Raw genomic sequence first — 22373 nt, 5'->3', positions numbered from 1 at the left:
AATTTCTGCTCCAGGAGAAAACTTTGTCAGCATACACAGAACCACTGAATTTGAGAGCTGGAAGGAATCTCAGAAGTAATCTGGTTCAGCCCATATATGAATGAATCCCTACATCTTTGACATTCAGTGAGGACCACCTGTGTAGTCTCCTCTGTATCTCTTGCTGTTCTGGATGGGTGATGCTTACATGGTTAAGCAATGGCAAATCTATGACAGGTAGGTGTTTGTTTACCTGCATATCTGAGTTGGTGAAGCTGCAAGCTGAAAGGTAGTTGGTATGCATGGCGACGGACTTCTTTTTGGCAGCCATATTTTCATTTTTGTCAAAAGTCAGGGGATACACAGAACACTTGTTGTCCAAGCCACTAATATGGAAAACAAAGAAATTTCAAACATTGATACTACACAGGGAAAAGAGTCGGGAGAATGGGGAAGTCTGAGTGAGTCTTTGAAATGATTTTTGTTCATTTATTTCTGAAAGGCAACTTTGTATTACAGATGTGTGGAGTACCGTGTATTCAGACATAGAAAGATGGGTAGCACTAATAAATACGTTACAGGTTAATGTTCAGGGAAAATGAAAATTGACATTAGTGGTTGACTCTCCCTTGTACAAGATGAAGCGCTATATAGATAAAGAAAAAAGATCCACAGGATATTTTCTACACTTTAAAAACACTATAAAAGTGCTATAAACTAATAATAGTTTAGCACTTTGCTTGGAACTTTGTATTTAGGATTATAAAGCATTTTGGTATCTGCTGGAGTGTACCGAATGACCACTGGCTACATCACAGTCACCATCATCCTGTCATTATAATGACAAAAGGACTATAGTCCCTTGAAAATCCAGAACTAATCAGCCTACCCTGGAGTCCTCCAACTTGGGAACTTGATTTTGTTTTGAACATTTATTGAAGCCCCTACAGTACAGTACAGTACAGTACAGTACAGTACAGTAGGGAGTACCCGCTGGTACTCCCTGCACACAGATACACACACATCTCTCCCTTCTAATTAGACCAACAAATGAAGCCTAGAAGATATCAAGGTAGAAGCTAGCTGGGGTGGGGGAAAGGCTCATGGGCATAGCTTATTGGTCTGTTTTGAAGGGCATAAACTACCCTACTTCAGGGGGTCTTTGAACTTTAGCAAATATATTTGATAATTTTATTGCAATATAATTGATTTCCTTTGTAATCGTATATTTTGTTTTACGCATTCAAAGACATAATTCTGAGGAGGGTCCATAGGCTTCATCAGACTTTGTCAGAGGAGCACATAACACAAAAATGTTTAAGAATCTTTGACCTAGAACATTCTGGCTGTGGCAAATGTCACGCTGGAAAAGCATGTGACCTTAGAGTACTCTGAGTTTTTTAATCTCAAAGCCTAAAACTTATATGATTAATAAGTTTATACTTACCCAGAATGAATAGTTATTGATGATAATGTGCATATGAGGCACTGTATTAATTATAACAAAAAATTAACTTCAGTAGGATCAACTTTTGATGATTTAGAGACTAATAACCAGTGAGGGAACTTGCCTCCCAATGCTCAACAATTGTTTTCATTATTAGTACCCTGGAAAGTCTCAGCCATTGGGAATTTGGGGCATTCTATCAGTATCCGGTTGATTTTTTAAATACAGCCCTACATTAAAAATAATCTGTTGTTGTGTGTATCTGTGAGTATCTGTGAATATATACTGAAACTTATTTTGTGAATTTCTGCAACAGTTTATTAAACTTTTAGAGATAACTGAATACATTGAACTATCACAAAACTGGAGTTGGTAATCATTACATTAGGTTCTCTACTAGAAGTTCAAAGTAGCTAGAGTTGTCTTCATAGCAAAAAATTTAATGAGGGAGAAGATGAAACTTTTTTATTTATAAGGAGAATTTAGCCCTGCTTTAAATTTTTGACATTATCCCTATTTATAAGCAGTACTTGGTGGGTGTAATGGATAGAAGACCAGCTTTAGAATGAAAAAGACCTAAGTGCCTCTGACACATACTAGTTGTGGGATCATGGGCAAGTTGTTTAATTTCTTGGTGACTAAGTCAATAAGTTAAAGTCTATAACTCACAAGGGACTTACTCATCTCTATTGTTATAGAGAATTGTTTAATTCTCATTCATAATAAGTTGGTGAAGTAGGAAGGGAAGGCAGATGGAGGAAATGAGGCTCAGAGAAGTTCAAGAGCTTGCCCAAGCAGCAGTCAGATCCAGAAGCTGGGCTCTCCTGAGTGAAGATATTTTTACTATACTATATATACTGAATAAGCAAGATCTGCCTCCATAACATTCCAGAATTGTTACATTAATATCTCTTTATTGGAATAATACAGAGAAAAGCCCAATGAGAAGTGTCACAGTTGGGGAAAAATGTGGAGAAGTTGGAAAGTGCCATTTCGAGAGTACTCAAAGGGACTGGGGATCTGATCAATTTAGAAGTTCCTTCCAAAGATAGAGAACCTATGTGCTCCATGCTTCCTTATCCCATGTGATTCTTCAGTTTGCCACTTAGGTGTGATAAGTGTCCATCCATCCTGCTGGAGGGAGTCCTTGCTTTCTTCTAATGTAAAAATACTAGTGGAGCCCTCCAGCTGTCCACCTGTTATCCCTGCCCTGAGCACGTGATCAGCTCATCTTCTTTGTCTATCATGTTTCCTTGATGACAGTTTTAGTCCTATTCTTTGAATTAACTCATGGTTCCCTGTTGTAACCTGCTTATGAGGCACCATGTGCCTCTCTATTGCCCTCTGTTAAATATTAAATATTAATTTATTTAATCTAATCAAATTTATTAAATATTAATAATATTATATATCACATATTATATATAACATATTACACAATGTATAAATATTAAATTATTTAATATTTAAGATGCTAATTAAATTAATTAATTAAATATTAATTCATTCAATATTTAATTATTTAATATTAATATTATTAATAAATATTAAATAAATTAATTAAATATTAATTTTTAATGTTTTGGAAACTGTTGTACTTAACGTCTTATTGCCAAATGGCAACAGTGGTAGAATGTTGGTGTTAAAAAGATAGTCTCTTTTTCCACGGGAAATATGGGGTTATTAAAGGAAACTTGCAATTTCCCGAAGGGAAGTCAGCTGACCCTTCTCCTCCTGTCCAGTTCTAAGTTCAATGTATAGTCTATCTATACTGATTGTCCCAGATGTAAATACTAATGGAAAGGTTGTATAATTTATCTAAATGGAGCTCATCATCTGGGCAATAGGTACCATTCATCCACTTGATGTTTCCTGTGTGGATGATTATACCGAGGTCTTTTGAATTGTTATAGGTCTCTTTCAGAAGATATTTCTGTTTTACGAAGCTTGATGGAACCAATACAGAATCTGCTGAAAACAGGGGCATCTGGAAGCCCTTACCACCTACAAAAAAAACCTACCAAGTGGACTTTGTACTGTATACTGTATCATAGAGACATACATTTTTGAAGAGCATATTCCCCATTTGATGCTTTGACTGATGTTTAAAATCAGTGGGTCATTGAATAGGGTTATTTCTGTTGCAATATCTTGGAAGATTTTGATGCATGAATGGGAGACACCTGGCTGTGAGAGAGCCTTTAAGGTAGTGTCTTGCTCTGTTGACTCGAATGCTTTTTCGTGATGAACAATAAACACAATGCAATTTTATATTTTCTATGACTTTCAGTCAGATAAGGGGAATTTGGGACACTTCGGATTCGATGCCTGTAGGTTACACAGCCAGCAAGTGGGTGTGATGACACACTTAGACCATGTAAGCATCAGAAAACCAGATTCATAAATAAATATTGAAAGTTATTGAAGTGGTTTAGTTTGCAGAGGTGGTTAAGGGGAAGGCCTGGTCAAGTGAGCACATGACTTTAATAATTTCTAACTTATTTTAACCTGGGGCTACTATTTAACTTTATATGGAAATCCTTATAAAATCCTAGCAACTGGGTGTTCTCCCTCTCCACTGAAACAAAAAATATAACAAGATGGTTGTAAAGGGGATTTCTGCTCAGTTATGAACTCAAAAAAGATAGCCCTTAAGTTTCTACCCACTCTGAGACTCTACATCTTAATCTGTAGGAAGGACTTTGATTAAAGATTATAAATCATAAAAATAACTTTTCTATTTGTGAATGCTGCAAACACTGAGATAAACAATGAATAGGTTATCAAAAGAGACTTTGAATCTCCTTTCCCAGAGAGCTCTCAGAATGTGCCAGATAATCATCTCTCCTGCACTGAAAGAACACCATAGTCCTTTATAGTCCTGTGATTTTGTGAGAAAGGTATTGTGATGGTCCGGAACATTTTAACGTACACTCAAAGGTTAGACGACAAAACACAGGGTTGGGTAATTCCCAGGCCACCATGTCCTTAGACATTACTTTCCAGGATGATGGCTCTTTTCTGTTTCCCTAATTCTCTTGGTGGTACTTGGTGGTTCAGTGGATAGAGCACTGACTAGGCGTCAGGAAAACCTGAGTTCAAATCAGGCTTCAGGCACTTACTAGCTATGTGACCCTGACCATTTTACCTCTGTCTGCCTTAGTTTCCTCAACTGTAAAATGGGGATAATAAGACTGCCTACATCCCAGGGTTATTGTGAGGATCAATATTTGTAAAGGGCTTTTGCACAGTGCAACTTGGCACATAGTAGGTGTTTAATAAACGCTCGCTTCTTTTTTTCCTCCACTGCTCAGGTTAATAGGTTACCTTCTCAGAGATACTGAGCAGCATTTTCAGTCACATGGAACAGGAGCCTCTCTCCACTCTTGAACTGAACAGAACGACATTTCCCGTTCCTGATTTATCAGCCTCTACTGAGGATTACATTTCTGTGTGCAGAGGGGTGAGCGGGCCTCATCAGTAGCCTCAGACTGGTTTTTATTGCAAAGTGGAAACTCCTCTGCTTCTGAATGTCCAGTTCTGAAAACTCCTATGGTGAGTGAGTGCCATACTCTTCCTGCTTCCACCCTTTATCCCTGCCCTAATGCCTAGCCCCAAGTCTTGTTCTCCATGTCTCAAATTTCCTGCCCTGACTTCCTTGTGTCTGGCTATTCATTATTGGGAGAAGTGGCTATTTTACTGAGAGGTATGAGTAACCAGGGAGCCTGCTGCCCTGGACAGCAACAGCTAACTGTTCAGGACTCCACAAAGAACCCAGGAAGGAGCTGGGCAGGCCAGAGGTGTTAGCTCTCTCCACTTGTGCTGTACAGACTGTTAGTGTGTCTACTCATCACAACTGGCTGAATCATGATAAGGAAAGTGGCAGGTGAAGTTGTAGGTGGTATCCGTTCAGAATGTTTTGTCCTGTACCAAGGACAAGGCAGCCACCCCTTTGTTCTTCCCGTACAGCACTTGGCTACCACCACTGGTAAAATATGTGTGCGGTGTGATCTGCCCCCACAGCAGGCTGTTTATGCTCTTTAAGGGACTGACTCTTTTCCTCCCGCTTTTTATTTAAGCAGGTTACTCAACCATGCACTGATTCACTTACAGCAGTTTAAAAAAATGTGAACAGTGTCTGCCTCTGATACACTTCAGGAGTCTGGACATTTTAAATACATTCATGTGGAGTAAGAGAGAGACTGCGGACAAAACGGAACTAAGAGAAGGAGGTTGGGGGCTTTTTCACTTTCTTGTTTGGGTGAAGGGAGGGGACTGCACATGTTTTAAACTCACAGTCTTTAATGAGAATATAGATTATTCACCTGGGCAGGTAGGTGACGCACTGGATATAGTGCTGCGTCTGGAGTTAGAAAGATCTGAGTTCAAATCCTGCCTCGTATACTTATTAGCTCTTTGACCCTGGGCAAGTCACTAAACCTTCTTGGCCTAATTATCCTCATCAACGCTTTCCAGGGTTGTTGTGAGGATAAAATGGAATAATGTCTGTAAAGTGCTTTGCAAATCACTATGTAAGTGTTAGCTAGCTCTTACAGAGGCAGAGACAGAATAGCACAGTAGATAAAGAACCAGCCCTGGAATCAGAAAGACTCAGGTTCAAGCCTGGTCTTCCACTCTATGGGCCAAGTGACTGTGGGTAAATCACTCAGTCTTTCAATCTTCTAGGAGCCTAAGACAGTAAGTTGCAAGAAATTTATTGTCTTGAACTGATAAGAGCTACTTCATCGTGAAGTCCCTACTTTAATGAATTCATATGCCTGGTCTAAAAAATATGTAAAAGGAAGGTTAGGTTTTACTCAAAAAATTATTAGGAAGCAAAAAATAGAACCCTCATTTTAATGGGTTATCTTTTGGAGGAAACACAAACAGTGAAATTTCTTGCCAAAAGAAAATGAAATGGATCTGACCGAAAGTTTGAGATGTTCTATTTTACTTACCCACAAGCAATGGCACATCCTGAGGGGGCATAAGCACATGCCATCACCCAGGTACAGGGCATAGTCACTGCATGTTCCTGAAACATACACAAAAACAGAGAAAAGGGGATTTTCTTTCTGAAAAAGTTATTTGCAAATTTAATTTAAAGCAAATCATAAATTCCTATAAGTTTATGCAATCATTTTAGAGATATATTTCTCATGGAAAAATAGTTGGCTATAAGAAAAATAAATTTCTTTTCCCCAAAATGTTCCTATTCACTAATAGGTCATAAGAAGTGAAGGGACTGGAGTTTGGGACAGGCAGTGTCAATCCCAAGACCTAGATAATTGTAGGTAAGATTTATGTCCTCTGCTTTGGCAAGTGGAAAATGTGCTTTTTACGTTCACTGTTTTGGCAAGTGGCAAATCCCATGTCACATCCTTCCTCCTTCAACACATCACAATTCGAGGAAGAAGTTAATTCCTTATGCCATGGTTCAAAGTGGGTGTACCCCACTCCCCACGCTAGGTCCTGATTTTCAGTAGCTATTACCCAATGTCGACCTCATAAGTGGACAAGATGTGGAAGAATGTGGAATAGAGGCAGAGATTCCCTGATCATGAACTTTCTGATACCTCAGGAACTAGAATTCTAAGCACTAAATAAACCAGACCTATATGCTCTCTCCATTGTGAAAATTCAAATCTTCATACAATGGGAGTCACTGATACTTTTTAAAAAATTCTCCAATACAAAAGCAGTATTGATTTTTAAAAGCATTTAGACAATGAAAAATATTTGAAGTGTTTAATTTGAATGATGTGTTTGCAGCTATTTTATATGGAATCTATATTAATAGACACAAGACATTATAAACGAAGAATTAATGAAGGAGAATCAGCATAAAGGATGTCATAAAATAAATGTATGAGTAAAAATGATGGTCGGGTCACATAGCAATAGACTGGGATGAGTGATGGACTTCTCATGTTTCATTAGTATCTTTGTGACGTCAAGAAGAAGGAAGGAAGACTCCACGATCCCTAGCGAATGCCTTACGATGAACTTAGGGCAGGACATTCGTGAGACATTGCGTAAGATAGGCAGTCACGGATGGCTTGTATCTGCATGCTGCACCCAAGCCAGGACTGACATCTACATCTTCTGGCTTGAACTTCAGTTCCACCTCCAGATTCTTTTATACTGTGCTGCCTTCATACTTTCCAACAGACATCATCCCATATCAACAGATTCACTCATGAAATTTATAATTCTCATTTTCCCTTTCCTAGAAGAAGGGGACAACAGTTTTATATACACGAATGTATATCTATCAGTAGTATCCATATGAAAGGGGCAGCTGGGGGTGCAGTGGATAGAGCACCAGTGTAGGAGTCAGGAAGACCTGAGTTCAAATCTCACCTCAGACACTTGACACTCACTATCTGTGTGACCTTGGGCAAGTCACTTAACCCCAATTGCCTCATCCTGGGTCATCTCCAGTCATCCTGATGAATATCTGGTTACTGGATTCAGATGGCTCTGGAGGAAAAGTGAGGCTGGGGACTTGCCCAGCCCTCCCTCACTCAAAACAAAGGCAAGTGCAAGTCATGTCATCGTTTCTCTAATGGCACGGTCTTCTTTGGCAATGAAGGACAAACACACAATGTATTATTAATGGTACCTATTGTGTACAGGTAGAATACATTTCTTGATGCTAATTATGGAGACTTTGGAAAAATGCCTTACCTTATTAGTTGTGAAGGAGTCCCACACTATCACCTTCCCATCCTAGATGGAAAAAAAAAGCCAGATATGAGTAGTGTCTCCAAACCAACAAACACAGCCCAAAAATTTTCGCTAAGATTTATATCTACAAGGACTAATTAAAGTAGGAAGTTGATATGATAATCTGGATGTTTCAGACCCATAAATATACTCTCAACAGGGAAAGGATGAAAAAAATCATGACATATGAAAGTAATGAAATATTCTTGCACTGTAAAGAATGAGGAACATGAAGAATTCTGAGAAATTCAGGAAGACACGTTATCGATGAGGAGAGAAGAAAGCACAATGAGGGAACAACATGTATTATGGCTATAATAATGCAAAGGAAGGTAATACCTAAAAGACAAAAGAATTTATATATAATATAAAGGCTAACGTCGTTTCCAGCTGACCGAGAACACTTCTTTCCTGGTAAGAAGTGATAAAATTGGTACAGTGAAAAGTTTCTTGTGCTATCCGTTACAACTGATATATTTTACTTTTTTCTGTTCAATTTATTTTAAAAATTGCTAGGTCCTGAGGAATGGTAGTGGATGAGAAAGTTACCAGGATGTAACTGATATGTCTAAACAAAACTTATCAATTTGAAAAAATGGAATACTACTTTAAAAAATAAACCATTGTGAAACTTTTAATCTATTTGAGAAATTCAAGCCCCCAAACTCTCCTTTTCCATATGTGCAGCTATTTTGATTTGGATAAATGCTCAATTTCCCATTTAACATTGTTTGCATAATACGTACAAATCTGTTCCATTATAATAAACAATCATACATTTGAAACAAACATCGATTTCCAACAAATTTCCAACATTTTGAATTCTACTCACAATATCCTAAATCCTTAAGACTGCACACAAAAGATTATAAACCTGAAATCATATTCAGGTAACTGTTGGACAACTTAATTATAGCTTGTATTTATCATGTTTACAACTCTTCATCTCTATCCCTACTTCCATTGGTCACTCCTTTTAAAGAAAATAAGTTTTAATAAAAACTTTTTAATATAAGTACAATCAACTACACCACTTTAGTAACCATGTTTACATTAATTTATTTCTCTGTATAAAGTATCATATCGATTTTTCAGTGATTCCCTTTGGGTCCCCACCAGGATTCTTTGTCTACTCATTCCCATTCTCTTTTTCTCTTTTATTATTATAGCTTAGTGTGTTTTCCATTCTAGTTTTATTTTTTTCACAATGCATTATATCGTAAAGGTCTTTCCAGATTTCTTTTTATTTTGTATATCCTTCAGTTTCAGTGGCATCATACTGTTCTATTACATTAATATAAAATTTAATCATCACCCTTGGACCTGTTGATTGCTTTCTGTTTTATGGAACTACATCTAACACTTCTACGAAAACTTTGATTAGATAGGTCTTTTTTGTTGTTTTTGATAACACTTTATTGTCTTCCATTTTTTGTACCGTATGAACCTGAGTGTCGAGATTTTTCTACAGAAATCTAGCTGATTCTTTTGGCCTTTGGTAAAGGAATTGTTAGAGTTCAAGATAGTAAGCCATAACTGATAGAGTTTTAAGAGAATGGCATTCTTCTCTCTAATATTTTAGACTGCCAGTCAAAATAACAATTTATAATGTTTCTCAGACAGGTTAGAGATTCTAGACTGAAAGGCCATACTGAAAGGAATTACTTCCTAGTCATTTCCAGAGGTGGATTTTAGACCGACTGGTGCAATGGACAGTACTCTAACATTAATTTATCTCTATGAGACTATTGATATCCAGATATGAGGTGTGCCTAGAAAGTAACACGATTGATTTTTAACAAATATACCATAAGTGATACATCTAAAGAGTGTTCCTTTCAAAGTAGTCATCCTGGAAAGCAACACACTTCTTATACTGATAATATGATCATTGTTCAAAATGTCTCCATAGGTATTCTTTAGGAATGACCTTTCCGGCCTTAGCACATTTGAATATCCTTGACAATGACCCACTTTCATCTTTTTGGGTATATAAGGTTTTTTTTTTTCCACAAAAAACAGCCAAACATCTTGAGGAACCATTCTGGTGAGGAGAATGGGAGAGCATGCTGAGATTTTTTGGGGGGGCAGGTCCTAAGATGTAGAACCAAAAAGGATGTTATAGATAATTTAGTCCAACTTCTCCATTTTACAGATTAGCAAATCCAAGGCAAAGACAGACACACTATGACCTGTCCAAGGTCACACTGGCACTATTCTAGGATTAAAGTCCACTTTCTCTGATGCCAAATTCTGTGCTTTTCCTATTACCTCATGCTGTCTTCTTGAGGGACTAAAGAAATGCTGAAGGAATGAATAGTTTTTTAAGCCCAAGAAAACCATGAAATTGCTATTGATTTTTTTTTGTAAACAAATGATACCCTATACATTTAGAAAGGAATAAATTATTTTGCTCAGTAAAGATCACATACAGATAATTCCCAAGTGAATTTTCACTCCTAAGGGTGCAGCATTTATAATATTGATTTATCTTCTGGGAGACTGACATGGTTGAATGAAAGTTACAAGAATTGGGAAAGAATTTGGAGAAAATATATTTTTATTTCTTCTTATTTAAGTACATGCACCAGAAGCCATTATCAGTGAACTGCATTTTGAGAACAAATGTATTTTACCTGAGAAGAGCTCACAATTCTCCTTCTGTCTTTACACCAGTCCATGCATAGGACTTTGTTCCCATGGCCCTTGAGGGTTCTTCTTGTCTTCATCACAAACTGACCCAGAGCCTCCACCCGTTCAGCTACCTGATGCACTGGGTTAGAAGAAAGCAATGGGTTAGAAGAAGGTTGTGTCACATTCATGGTGGAAAATTACGGCATGTTGAATGATTTATAAAGGATCATAGCTTATAATAATATCCAATTCACTGATGTCTACCTTTCATGATATCTCTTGTTCACATTCCTTTCTCTCTGCTCACACAATCACAATCCTAGTTCATTCAGGCTCTTATCACTTCTCAACTGGACTATTTCAATAGTCTTTAAATAGGTCTCCCGGCTACAAGTCCCTCCCCACACAATCTATCGTCCACTCAGCTGCCAAAATGACTTTTCTAAAGTATACATCTGACAATGTCATTGTACCCTCCCCTGCTCAGTGAGCTCCAGGAGGCCTGCAGGAGACCTTTTACCAGTTCCCCCAGATGCTAATGTGGTTCCCTTTCATGTTCCCGTCTATCTTCTTATTCTATATATCTTATATGTCCCTAATTATTTATTCAATTTATTCTACTTTGTTATTATTTCATTTTGGAATGGGAGGTCTTTGAGGACTGTTTCTGCCTTTCTTTATATGCCCAGTTCTTCGATGAGTGTCTGGCACATAATAAAAAGCACTAATAAATATTTGTTGATTGATTAATCAATTTGTGGTCCCCAAGTAAATCTCCACAGAACACAGGAAAGGTGTCCTCATATCAACTTAAGTCAATACAATTTGATATGGGAAGTGGAGACCAGAAATATCAGTGCTCAGGACTATTGGCGGATGAGGGAGGAAGCAGAGACTCCTGGGGCTTGGAGGAATGGGGCAGAACCAAGACGGGGCAGGAAGGAGCTCCCTTGGGTTACACTATGGGGGGCAAGAAGGGAAAATGGCTCTTTAATTGTTCTCACTAACTAGATGCTAAGCTCATGTGTTCCTACATTCAGCATTATCACTGACCTCTAAGTTCTGATGTCCTCCTTAGTTCTGGCTCTGAGTTAATGTCTATAGGGCTGTAATTATTTTATAATAGTTTAGACTCTTATCAATGTTATTCCCATGCAACACCATATTTTACAAAGGAGGGTTGGAGTCTTTAAAAATATCTTACATTTTAAAAGTTCCTTTTACATGATCTTCCCAGCATCTGTCCTTTCTCTTCCTAAACTACCTTGCATTTGTCTTGTCCATACTCTGCACATGCTTCCATGTATATGTAGCAGACCAGGCCTGATCAGCCCCAGTCAGACACACCGAAATTTCACTTTACAATGGCGATGCCATTTTGGTCCTCTTTGAAGACTGACAACAACCAACCACATATGTACACAGCATTTCTTCTGACTGAAAGTAAACTCCTTGAGGGTAGGCATTGTTTTGTTTTTGTCTTTGCATATCTTGTGCCTAATTCAGTGTCTGGCATATAGTAGGTGTTTAATAAATGATTACTGATTGGGGAAGCTAGGTGTCACAGTGGATAGAGTGCCAGGCCTGGGGTCAGGAAGACTCATTTTCTGGAGTTCAGATCTGGCCCCTCTACCAGTGGTGTGACCACAGGCAAGTTACTTCATCCTGTTTGCCTCAGTTCCTCATCTGTACAATGAGCTTGAGAAGGAAATGGCAAATCACGTAAGTGTCTTAGCGTTTAGGATGGTACCTGGCACATAGCAGGTCATTGATTAAATAAAATGAAATGATCTTAATAAATGCTTATTTCCCTTATTCTTTTTTTGGGAGGCAATTAGAGTTAAGTGATTTGCCCAGGGTGAGACAACTAGGCAGGGCCAGATTTGAATTCAGGTCATCCTGATTCTAGGGTCTGGTGCTGCTTTATCTACAGTACCACCAACATACTCTATCCACCGTACCACCTAGCTACTCCTTATTTCCCTTCTTCCTATTGGGAAAGTAAGCCTGGATTTGATGTAGGAAACTTTGTACCAATGGAGGTAAGCATTTGCTCTCTGATTTACAACCCTAGAGGACAGCTTGGGGACACTGTAGGGTTGTGACTTGCCCAAGGTCACAAGGCCAGAATACGTCAGAAGTAGGACTTGAAGCCAGGACTTCCTGATACTGAGGCTAGCTCTCTATCCACTGTGCCAAACTTCCTTTTCCCATTTGGGTAAGATAAACACAAAAAATTATAATACAAGTTAAAAAAGGTTTCCTATATAAGAGAGGTCAAAATTGCATGTGCTATTTTTCTAGCTGAAGGGTTCAGGAAAGGCTTCACAGAGGAGGCAGCAGCACAGCTGAGCCTTGGAGAAAAGGATGTCAGTGGGTAGAGGTTAGGGATAGAGCGAGATTGCGGCAGTCAGGGGTATAAATAGACAAGAAGATCAAGGACAATCTTGGGGAATACCTACACTGACTGGGTGGGGAGAAGGTATGGAGCCAAAAAGAGGTGACAGAAAGACTGGCTAGAAAGATAGAAGTAAAACCTCTAAGTTTACGTAGAACACTTCTGAATCACACCTCATTCTCCTTCAGTTAAGAAGGAGATGTAATAATGTACAAGGTAATAACACAAAAAGGAAGCTGCCTATGTCCCTTGAACTTACCAGAACAGCTAACCTAGAACAGTTACAAATTGACACAGAGGAATTCAGTGTTCTAACATTCCGAACACAAGCTCTGAACAGGAGCAAGGCTGTCAGGTAGTAGGGGGTTGGAGGAATCTACCATGTGGGAAATAGATATTTCCAGGAATCAAGAGAAGTTTTGGTAAAAAGTAAGAAGGTTTAGCCTAGCTTTAGTTTGGCAAGATATCACTTCACAGGAATTCATGTTCTCAGGAAACGCAGAGAGTGAGAGTGAGGTACAGGCCAGTTAAAGTGTTTCCAGGATATTGTAACAGCCCTCAAAATGTATCCAGTTATCTGAAAGTAATTTCTATGTCACATTCAAAGAAAATGTTTTGCTGGGCCAAGCTGCTATTTTGACTAACTCCCTTTTGGACATAATCCAGTCAGCGTTCTTTGGTTCAGGAATTTATATAACTTGCTAGTGTAATAATAATGATAAGTATTTCCAAAGTGCTTTAAGGTTTGCAAACACCTACAAATATCATCTCATTTTAGCCACATGACAACCCTGGGAGGTAGGTCTATTATTATCCCCATTTTACAGCTGAAGAAACTGAGGCAAACATAATACTAAGTGACTTGCCCTGGGCAACATATCCACTAAATGTCTGAGGCCAATTTGAACTTACATCTTCCTGACTCCAGGTCCAGCATTGTATCCACTGTGCCACCTATGTGGTAAGGGGCAAATTCAGATCCTTGGACCTCCAATCTAGTACTTATTCTGCTATACCAGAAGGTCTTCCTTTCATAAACTTGACCATAATTAAAGCAGGGATAGTCAGTTACATGGGTTACATCAACCCACAAGATTGCCAGCTTCTGCTACTTCTAAATTTTTGTATCTCAATATCTAATGCAACGCCTTATATAGAAAAGCGAAGGCCTGGCTGAGAGAACTCAAAGGCAAAGAAAGCTGCTTCTTTCTAAACATTCAAGCCTTAAAAGAACCCTGAAAAACAATTCTGCTGGTACTTGCTAGTCAACAATATTATTGTTCAGTCATTTTAGTCACGTCTAATTCTTCGGGAGCTCGTTTGGGGTTTTCTTGCCAAAGATGGAATGGTTTGCCATTTCTTTCTCCACCGTTAGTATTGACTCACTTCAGAGTTTGTCAAGTGCTTTCCTTCCAACAGCCCTGTGAGGCAGATGGTATAAGCACTCCCATTTTCACTTTACAGAGGAGGAAATCGAAGCTCTGGGAGGTGTTGGGATTCCCTTCAGCCCACCTGAATCCTGTGATTTTTTTTTTTTTGTATACAAGACCTTAGTGTCAGAGATTGGAAATGGTCTCTGGGATCAGCTTTTAGTAAAATGCCTTCGATTTATAATAAAGAAAGTAAAGTCAAAGCAGGTTAAGTAACTTTCCTCCTACTGCTTTTTGTATCCTCTGCATGTTAGCACAATGTGTGGCACGTAAAAGGTGCTCAATAAATGTTTGCTGATCAATTGATTGATAGTAATGAATACCGTTAGCGTGTGGTCAGGCAAGAATTAGACAGTCAGTACTCTGACTTTTCCCTGCAATATTTGAAGCGAGCTGCTAAGGAAGCAGACAAAAAAGGGAGAAAAAAGCCCATTCTGAGCTTGAGTGGGCTGTGAGATATTCCTCACTGGACACTGGCACTTTTGTTAGTCAGTCAACAAACTTTTGTTTTAAAGCATTTACTGTAAGTCAGCTAATGTTCTAAGAGTTGGAGAAATTTGGAGGGTGGGGGGAATCCTTGCCCTCAAGGAGCTTATATTCTAATGGGGAAAATAACATAGTAAATAACTAAATCCAAATATGATATGCAAAGAGTAGATGATCTAATTTGAAAGAAGTTATTACTAGCAGTTGGCACTGGGTGGGATAAAAGGAAGAGGGGAGAAAAGGAAATGTGGGATTTGAGATGAGTGCTTTTTCTTCCCCAGAGAACCTGTGAACCAAAGATTTCTTGTTGCCAGGAGGAGGAGATGGGGGTGCCGGGATAGTCCTCAAAGCCCTAGAACTGCTTTCATTCTCAGCAGCCTTGTTGCTGTCACTGAAGCCACAGGTACTGCTGGATAACAACAGCATCCTCCCTCCAAGAGGATGATTATGTTTCTTGGGGATAATCTCAAATGAGTGCTACCATCTCCCCAGCCTGCCTCCCCAAAGTGTGTGGATATGTGTGTGTGTGTGTGTGTGTGTAACACATACACACACACACACATATATACATACATATATGCATATATATATATACACACACACACACACACACACACAGAGGGTATTCCAAAGGTCTCAGGGCAATATAAGTAACTTTTGGGACATCCTCTCTATATTCTTATTTCTCTTTTCTCCATAAGACTAGTTATTCCATTCTAAAAGAAAATCAGATGAATTTGGTAAGACTCTTTCTTTATGAACATATGCACATTCTTACCCCAGATCTAACTAGGAGGAAGAAACTCACTACTATGGAGAAAACCTCCACCAAACCCTAGATTCTTTGCCCCCAGTTGTCAGTATTTTTCTAGACACAGATACTTTCTCTACACTATGGCGCACTGGACTCAACAATATTGGGTCAGAGTTTGAGTTTCACCTTCCTGCTTCTCCCTCTGCTATCCCCAAGCGCCCTTGGGCCAATTGCTTCATTTCCTAGCATTTGGTTCTCCCCTTTTCTGCTAAGTGCCCTTCCTCAAACTACAAACTGGGGATGAGAATAATTACAGAAGTGTCCTAACAGGGTCATGTGAAGATCAGATGAAATGATGCATATAAGTTGCTCTGTAAATTGGAAAGTACTTAATAAATGTGACCTGTTAGGATTGTAGCTGTAGAAGTGCCAGGGGCCTCAGAGACTATCTGAGTCTAACTCCCTCACTTACTGATGAAGTAAGTTAAGTAACTGGGCCAAGGTCACACAGCTAGCGTTAGAGGCAGGGCTGGAATGTAGGCCCTTTGTCGAGAGTCAGTGTTTTTTCTGCTCCAGATCCTGTATGGAATATTCTTTAATAGATTGCTTCTTCCAGTCTATTAAAACTATGAAAGCACTTTTATACTTCTTAACATGTACTTTGAAGGGGAATTTCCACATATTTAAAGGAACTTACTCATCTAACCCAATGCCTGTGTTGTGTGTTTTTAAAAGCTTTTCAAATAGATCTGAAAACCATACCTCCCTCCCGATATTCAAATAACAGCTGAAGTCTGATGATTATCTGTATTTTCATAGGAGGAAGTGTGCGTGTGTGTGTGTATGTGTATGTTTTCTCACTTTAATAGCCACCCACCAACATGGGCTGCTTGCAGCATGAGGACATTAAGTGTGCTCCTCCTCCCACCTCCACCCCTCAAGAAAATGTTCATATTCTAACATTGTTCTTTAGATTCTAAAATGAAAAGGCCTGATTCACCAACCAAAACAGAAACTCCTCATGGAGTGAAAGTGAGAATATATGCCAACCATCACCTATTTTTCCCAGAATATTTTCCTGTTCCCTTCTTACTGACACACTCATACTGAATTCAAATTAACTCTTTAATTTCTGCCCAATCCCAAAGTTTTGTGCAAACACTTAATTCCTTTGAATTAAAGGAGTCAGAAAGAAACACAAGGAAAAGGCCACTGATGAAATGAATATCAATGACATTTTATATGCATATATATTATATATGCACACACATTTTATAAAGAAATCAACTGCTTTTTTTTGGTAGTAGCCTCCTGATGGATCTCCCTTCTAGGTACCACCTTAAAAAAATATCAAAAAACCATGAGCACAAGAGACCAGAATCTTGAATAAATGGTTCCATACAAAGACATGCTTAATGTTCACTTAATCTCCATATCTTTCCCTTTCCCTCCTTCTTCCATCTCAGAATGGGGCAACCTTCTAATCAAATACTCTTCGCTTGTGCCCTTGATCCTCTCCTTTCCCTTTATCTCTCCTTTAGGAATTTTCCCCATCAATCATTCCCTTTCTTTTTCATTTTCAATCTCTTTCTCTTCACTGGATTTTTTCCTTATGCTTGTAGCCCCAATCACATATTCCTTATCCTAGAAAAAAAAACCCTACCTTAAATGTGTTATCTCTTCATGAAACCCTCTTTTTTCTGTTTTCTGTTAAACTTAGTAATGGAGTGTCCACTTTGACCAGTGAATCGAAATTACTCTCCACAAAATCACTAGTGAGTTTAAACGTTTAAGAGCAAATGGTCTTTTCAAATTTTTAAGAATATTTAACACTACTGTATTCTTTCTTCTTCGCTTGGCTTCTAGAACACTACTCTCTCATTACTTCCCTTCCTACTTGTCAGAATAAAGCATGGTAGAGAATGGAGAAAGAAAGCATGGTAAATATTTGGATGAAAATTGAGCCAGAGAGAAGCAGAAATTATACTTATTGTCTTATACTTCTTGTACACTATAGGTCAGAGGTAGCAAACATTAGAGAATCAAATTAAAATGTAACTGGGAAATATGTAACAAAATAAAGAAAAATACAACAGAACATAGATAATGTTATTATGTAATTTTCTAAGTCAATAGGTATCTGTAGTGATCCCCACCCGCTTTGCATCTGAGTTTGATAGCACTTCTACAAGCCACCTGAACAGAAGAAGGAAATGCCTGAGAGGCTGTCATGGAGGTATAATACAGTAGAGGAATGTTAGGAGTAGGTGATGAAGGAGCTTAAATTATCTAGCTGTCAATGGCCAAAAGCTAAATCACCAATAATCCCTTGGCTTGCTTTAATGATAATTTCATCCTTCAAATGGTGAAAGAAACGGCAAGGGAAACTAAGTCTCTGGGCCTAATTCTGACCAACTTGGTAAAACTGATTGCTGAATCAATCAATCAGCAAGCATTTATTAAGTAACTACTATGTGTCAAGTATTCTATGCTAAGTGTTGAAGGAGATGTGATGGGAACTTTGGGGGGAAATAATTGTTATCTTGTTGGACTTATTCTATCCCAAATGCCAGTGATACTCATTTTGAATTTCAATTCTATTAGCACACATTAGTGGGAACATTTCTGGAATCTTCTGGAAACATGCCTATGATGCTCCTTCCTAGCTAGGATTGGGTGGTAGATTTTCTTGGCTATTAGCAAACATGTGTTTTAGACATTTGCTTCCAAAGACTAATGGGAAGAAACTGGGGACAGTTCCCTGGACAGTCAGGATAAATTCCTTGGAGCAAAGGATGATCAATCATACTAGGAAGATATTGAAATAACTGACTAAGACGTGGGCCATCCTACTTAAGGACAGTTCCTTGGCAAGTGGAGGGAGTGTCCCACTGATAGGATAGAAGATACAGGGGACAAGTTAGTTCTGAGACATACAATATTGTTTTCCTGTTCCTTTGTGGAGTCCTAGTCTCCATGGAGCTATGTTTCCAAGCCTCCTCAAAAGCTGGGATGTATAACTAATGTCACAGCTGTTAAAAGAACAGGCACTCTGCTATTTCCACAGCTTCTGTGGAGGGGGTAGAGTTAGAGTGGTCTCAACATTCAAAGCTCGATGAGCTTCCTGGTACAGACCATTACGCCAGGAATGGGCTTGAAGAGGAGAGAGCATGTATGTCTTGAATCCACTCACACTGTTCCCAAATTACTTTAGAGAAGGAGAACACCAACAATAGAGTGGATGATCATTTTCTGGCCAACTAAGAGGGAAAGTTATAGGGAAAATGGGACTGAGACCGTGATAGAACTCTGTACAAGAATAGTAGAGCTCAGGATAGTCAGGAGCCCTGCAAGACAATGGACTGGCCCAATCTGACTTGGAGGTAGTAATCATCTCTAGGAAACTTTCTCGTAATTCTTTGTGGTGGTGGGATGTCTATGTGCATGAGGAACGGGAAAGGAAGGTAGGTGCTGCACCAATAGGATCGATCACTGGCTCTCAGAAGCAGGATATTCAACCAGGCCCTCAAGGCCTGGGGGTTTTCCTCAATAGTACTCTTAGACACTTAGTAATGATGGCCACTGTTCCATATTCAAATTGTAAAACATGACAAAATTACCAAGTGAAATACAATTCTGGGGCAACCATGGTGGCATCTCAGAAAAATCACTCCCTCATATGTAAATAAAACCCAAGATGACTTTTGTGGTCCCTTCCAACTCTGACATTTTAGGGTTCTAATTTAGAGAAGGCCTGCCCTTTCTATTAGGATCTGGTATCTTTAGCCAGGGTTGGCATTAATCCATTATTTACTGATTATTTTATAATCAGGAACCTCATGATTAAAAAAAACCTAAGGGCTTTTTTTTAATATGAAAAGATATAAATGTTGAGTAAGTATGTGACAGGTGAAATGTTATAAAAACATCTGATGTCCTACTTCTCAGTTCTGTAAGGTCATTGATAAACTGACCTAAGATTAAACATGCTTTCAAGGCACATAATCCTTCTGAAAAGAGACACATTTAATGACAATTTAAAACGTGGAGCTGATGAATTTTACATGTAAAAGGATTATGCCGGGAATGTTTCCTGGATAAACCAGATATTTTAAATGGGGAAAATCAGAACTCCTACTTCTTATCTAGGCTTTACTACCCTTTTTGGGGGGCATTTTTTAGACTTCCCAGAATAAATTCAAAAAAAGATTTTTTTCTGGCTGTATATTGCTGCCAGAATAATCTTTTTAATTGCATATTTGCTTACAATAGTAATCACTTACATTTATATAGCCTGCTTTTCTAGCTTTACATTACTTTACTTTTTGCTCCAACCAACCTGGACAGTACTCTGCTTCCTGAACGTACCTTACTGTTCTATTTCTTGTACATGGGACCTTGCTCTCCTCTCTTAGCCCATTTAATTTCTACCCATTTAAAAAATCCAACTCAAAAGTTAATTCCTCCAGAAAGCTTATTTTTTATTCCTCTAGTCAGCAACAATTTTTCCCTCTGCTCTCACACAGCATTTTATTTTGTGACTCTCTAATGCTCTTATATCATATAGCTATGCTGGGATAAATTTTACCTAGAAATCAGTTTCATGAATACCAGATTGGTGGTGGTTGGGGTGGATTTGAGGAGAGACCAGTTTGTCTGAAAGAATCTGAGGGTTTAGGTGGATTTAGGTGGGGATTAAGGTAGTTTAGGTGGATTTCAAGTTCAAAGTGTAATAAGGGACCACAAAAGCTAATGAAATCTTAGGCTACATTAAGGAGAGTGAGGGAGCATCCTGGAATAAGGAGGCTATGATCTGGCTGTCTTCTGCCCTGGTTAGAACACATATGGATCACTGTGTTCAGTGCTAGGGACCGATATTTAGGAAGGACATTGATAAATTTTTTAAAATTCAATTTTATTTCTTCAATTAATGAAAATCTAACCTTTTCTCCTCCCCTATCTCACTCCCTTTCACCCCCTCCCCCCAGAAAGAAAGAAAAACAAACCCTTGTTATTCTTGCCAAGAAAACCCATTTGGGTATGAGTTGGATGTGTTTGAAACAACTGGACCAGTTCTGCCCTGATATAGCTGTGAGTAAGCTCCTTGAGGACAGGAATTGCTTTACTTCTTATGTTTTCATGCCTAGCACCTAAAACAGTCCCCTGGCACTGAGTAAGCTCTTCACAAATGTTTGTTGATTGACTGCCTATCCAGAGCTGGGGAGATAAAAAGAATTACAAAGGTACTGGGCATCCTGTACAAACAAATGTACTGGTTTTGCACCTTTTTTTTTTTATTCCCAGAACTTAGCATAGTCCCCGGTACACACTAAGCACTTCAGACATGATTGCTGACTGAGTAATCCATGATTTGGTCCATGTTGATACTGGTCCCACTGATGCAACTCCTTTGTGACCTCTCTGTATTTCAGTCTTCCTTTTCCAGAGGAGATCACACACAATATAAGGTCCAATGTGGCATGCACCATAAGAGAGGAGTACAGTTGCATGGGCATTCAGAGGGAATGCTAGGGGAATCTGGTCATGAAGGAAGTGATATCTGAGAAAGGCTCTGAAGGATGGTGAGAATTTTGACAAGGGACGAATCTCGGTATGGAGAAAAAATGAATATAAGTTGTCTTAGAAAAAACATAGTAGGACAACTGTCTGAAATATTTGATGGATTCTCCTGTGGAAGAGGGAATAGACTTGTTCTGTTTGCAACAAGAGGGTAGAAAAGTAAAGAGGAAAATTTAGTCCAGTTGGTGTAAGAAAAACTTCTTACCACTTAGAGGTATAAAAAAAATGAAATAAACTACCTCTTACTCTTAGCCATAGATTGTACTGTATCAAAGCCTCTGAGCTCCTTTTCAGCTCTGACATGTTTCAGACTTTTGTAGGTAGGAAAGTATAAGATGTTATTAGGCAAAGGTGAGTGGGCCAGTCTCACTGGAGTAGGTTCACAAGTTCATAGATTTATAACTGTAAAAGTCCTTGGATGCCATCTACCTTAACCTATTGGTTTCACAGATGGGGAAACTGAGGCCAAGGAATGCTAAATAACCCAAACTTGCCTAAAGTCACACAGATAGTGACAGGGGCCACATATATACAATATATGAGAGGAAGTAGTAGAGATAAGGCTGGAAAGATAAGTTGGAGCCAGATTGTAAAGCACCTTAAATACAGGGCTGAATGCTTTATACTTAAGGCAGTGGTGCTACTGTGCTTTTCTGAGTAGGGGTGATCAGATTCTGCAGATAATATTTTTCTGGAATCACCTTTGTGCAAAGTAGAGGTCAGTTCTGTAGCAGTTACTTTGAATAACATCATTCTTCATCTTAAAAAGTTAGTAGAAAAGAACAACTTTTTAAAGTCTTGCTGACTTGAAAACTCCTTGCCAAAAGAGAAAGTGGCAATAGGAAGTTGATTTATTCAAGAGTCATATAAAAATAGCCATCTAATTGGTTCAGTCATTGATGATGCCCTGTCTTGGATTCTGCTAAGGGTGAATAG

At 38.6% G+C, this 22373-nt stretch overlaps 1 protein-coding gene across 2 annotated transcripts in view; it reads right to left on the bottom strand.

Annotated features, from left to right (window-relative positions):
• GNB5 (G protein subunit beta 5) overlaps positions 1–22373 on the bottom strand; it is a 54706-nt gene that overhangs the window by 24572 nt on the left and 7761 nt on the right. For both annotated transcript variants that reach the window (XM_072623925.1, XM_072623924.1), the window contains 4 exons: positions 10792–10928; positions 8117–8158; positions 6385–6461; positions 233–365 (listed from right to left, as the gene is read on the bottom strand). In XM_072623925.1, the coding sequence (XP_072480026.1) occupies positions 233–365; positions 6385–6461; positions 8117–8158; positions 10792–10928 (389 nt within the window). The remainder of the gene's footprint in view (positions 1–232; positions 366–6384; positions 6462–8116; positions 8159–10791; positions 10929–22373) is intronic.

The sequence above is a fragment of the Notamacropus eugenii genome, chromosome 7, assembly GCF_028372415.1.
Source record: "Notamacropus eugenii isolate mMacEug1 chromosome 7, mMacEug1.pri_v2, whole genome shotgun sequence".
NCBI lineage: Eukaryota > Metazoa > Chordata > Mammalia > Diprotodontia > Macropodidae > Notamacropus > Notamacropus eugenii.
This window is presented reverse-complemented; position numbering and strand designations above follow the sequence as displayed.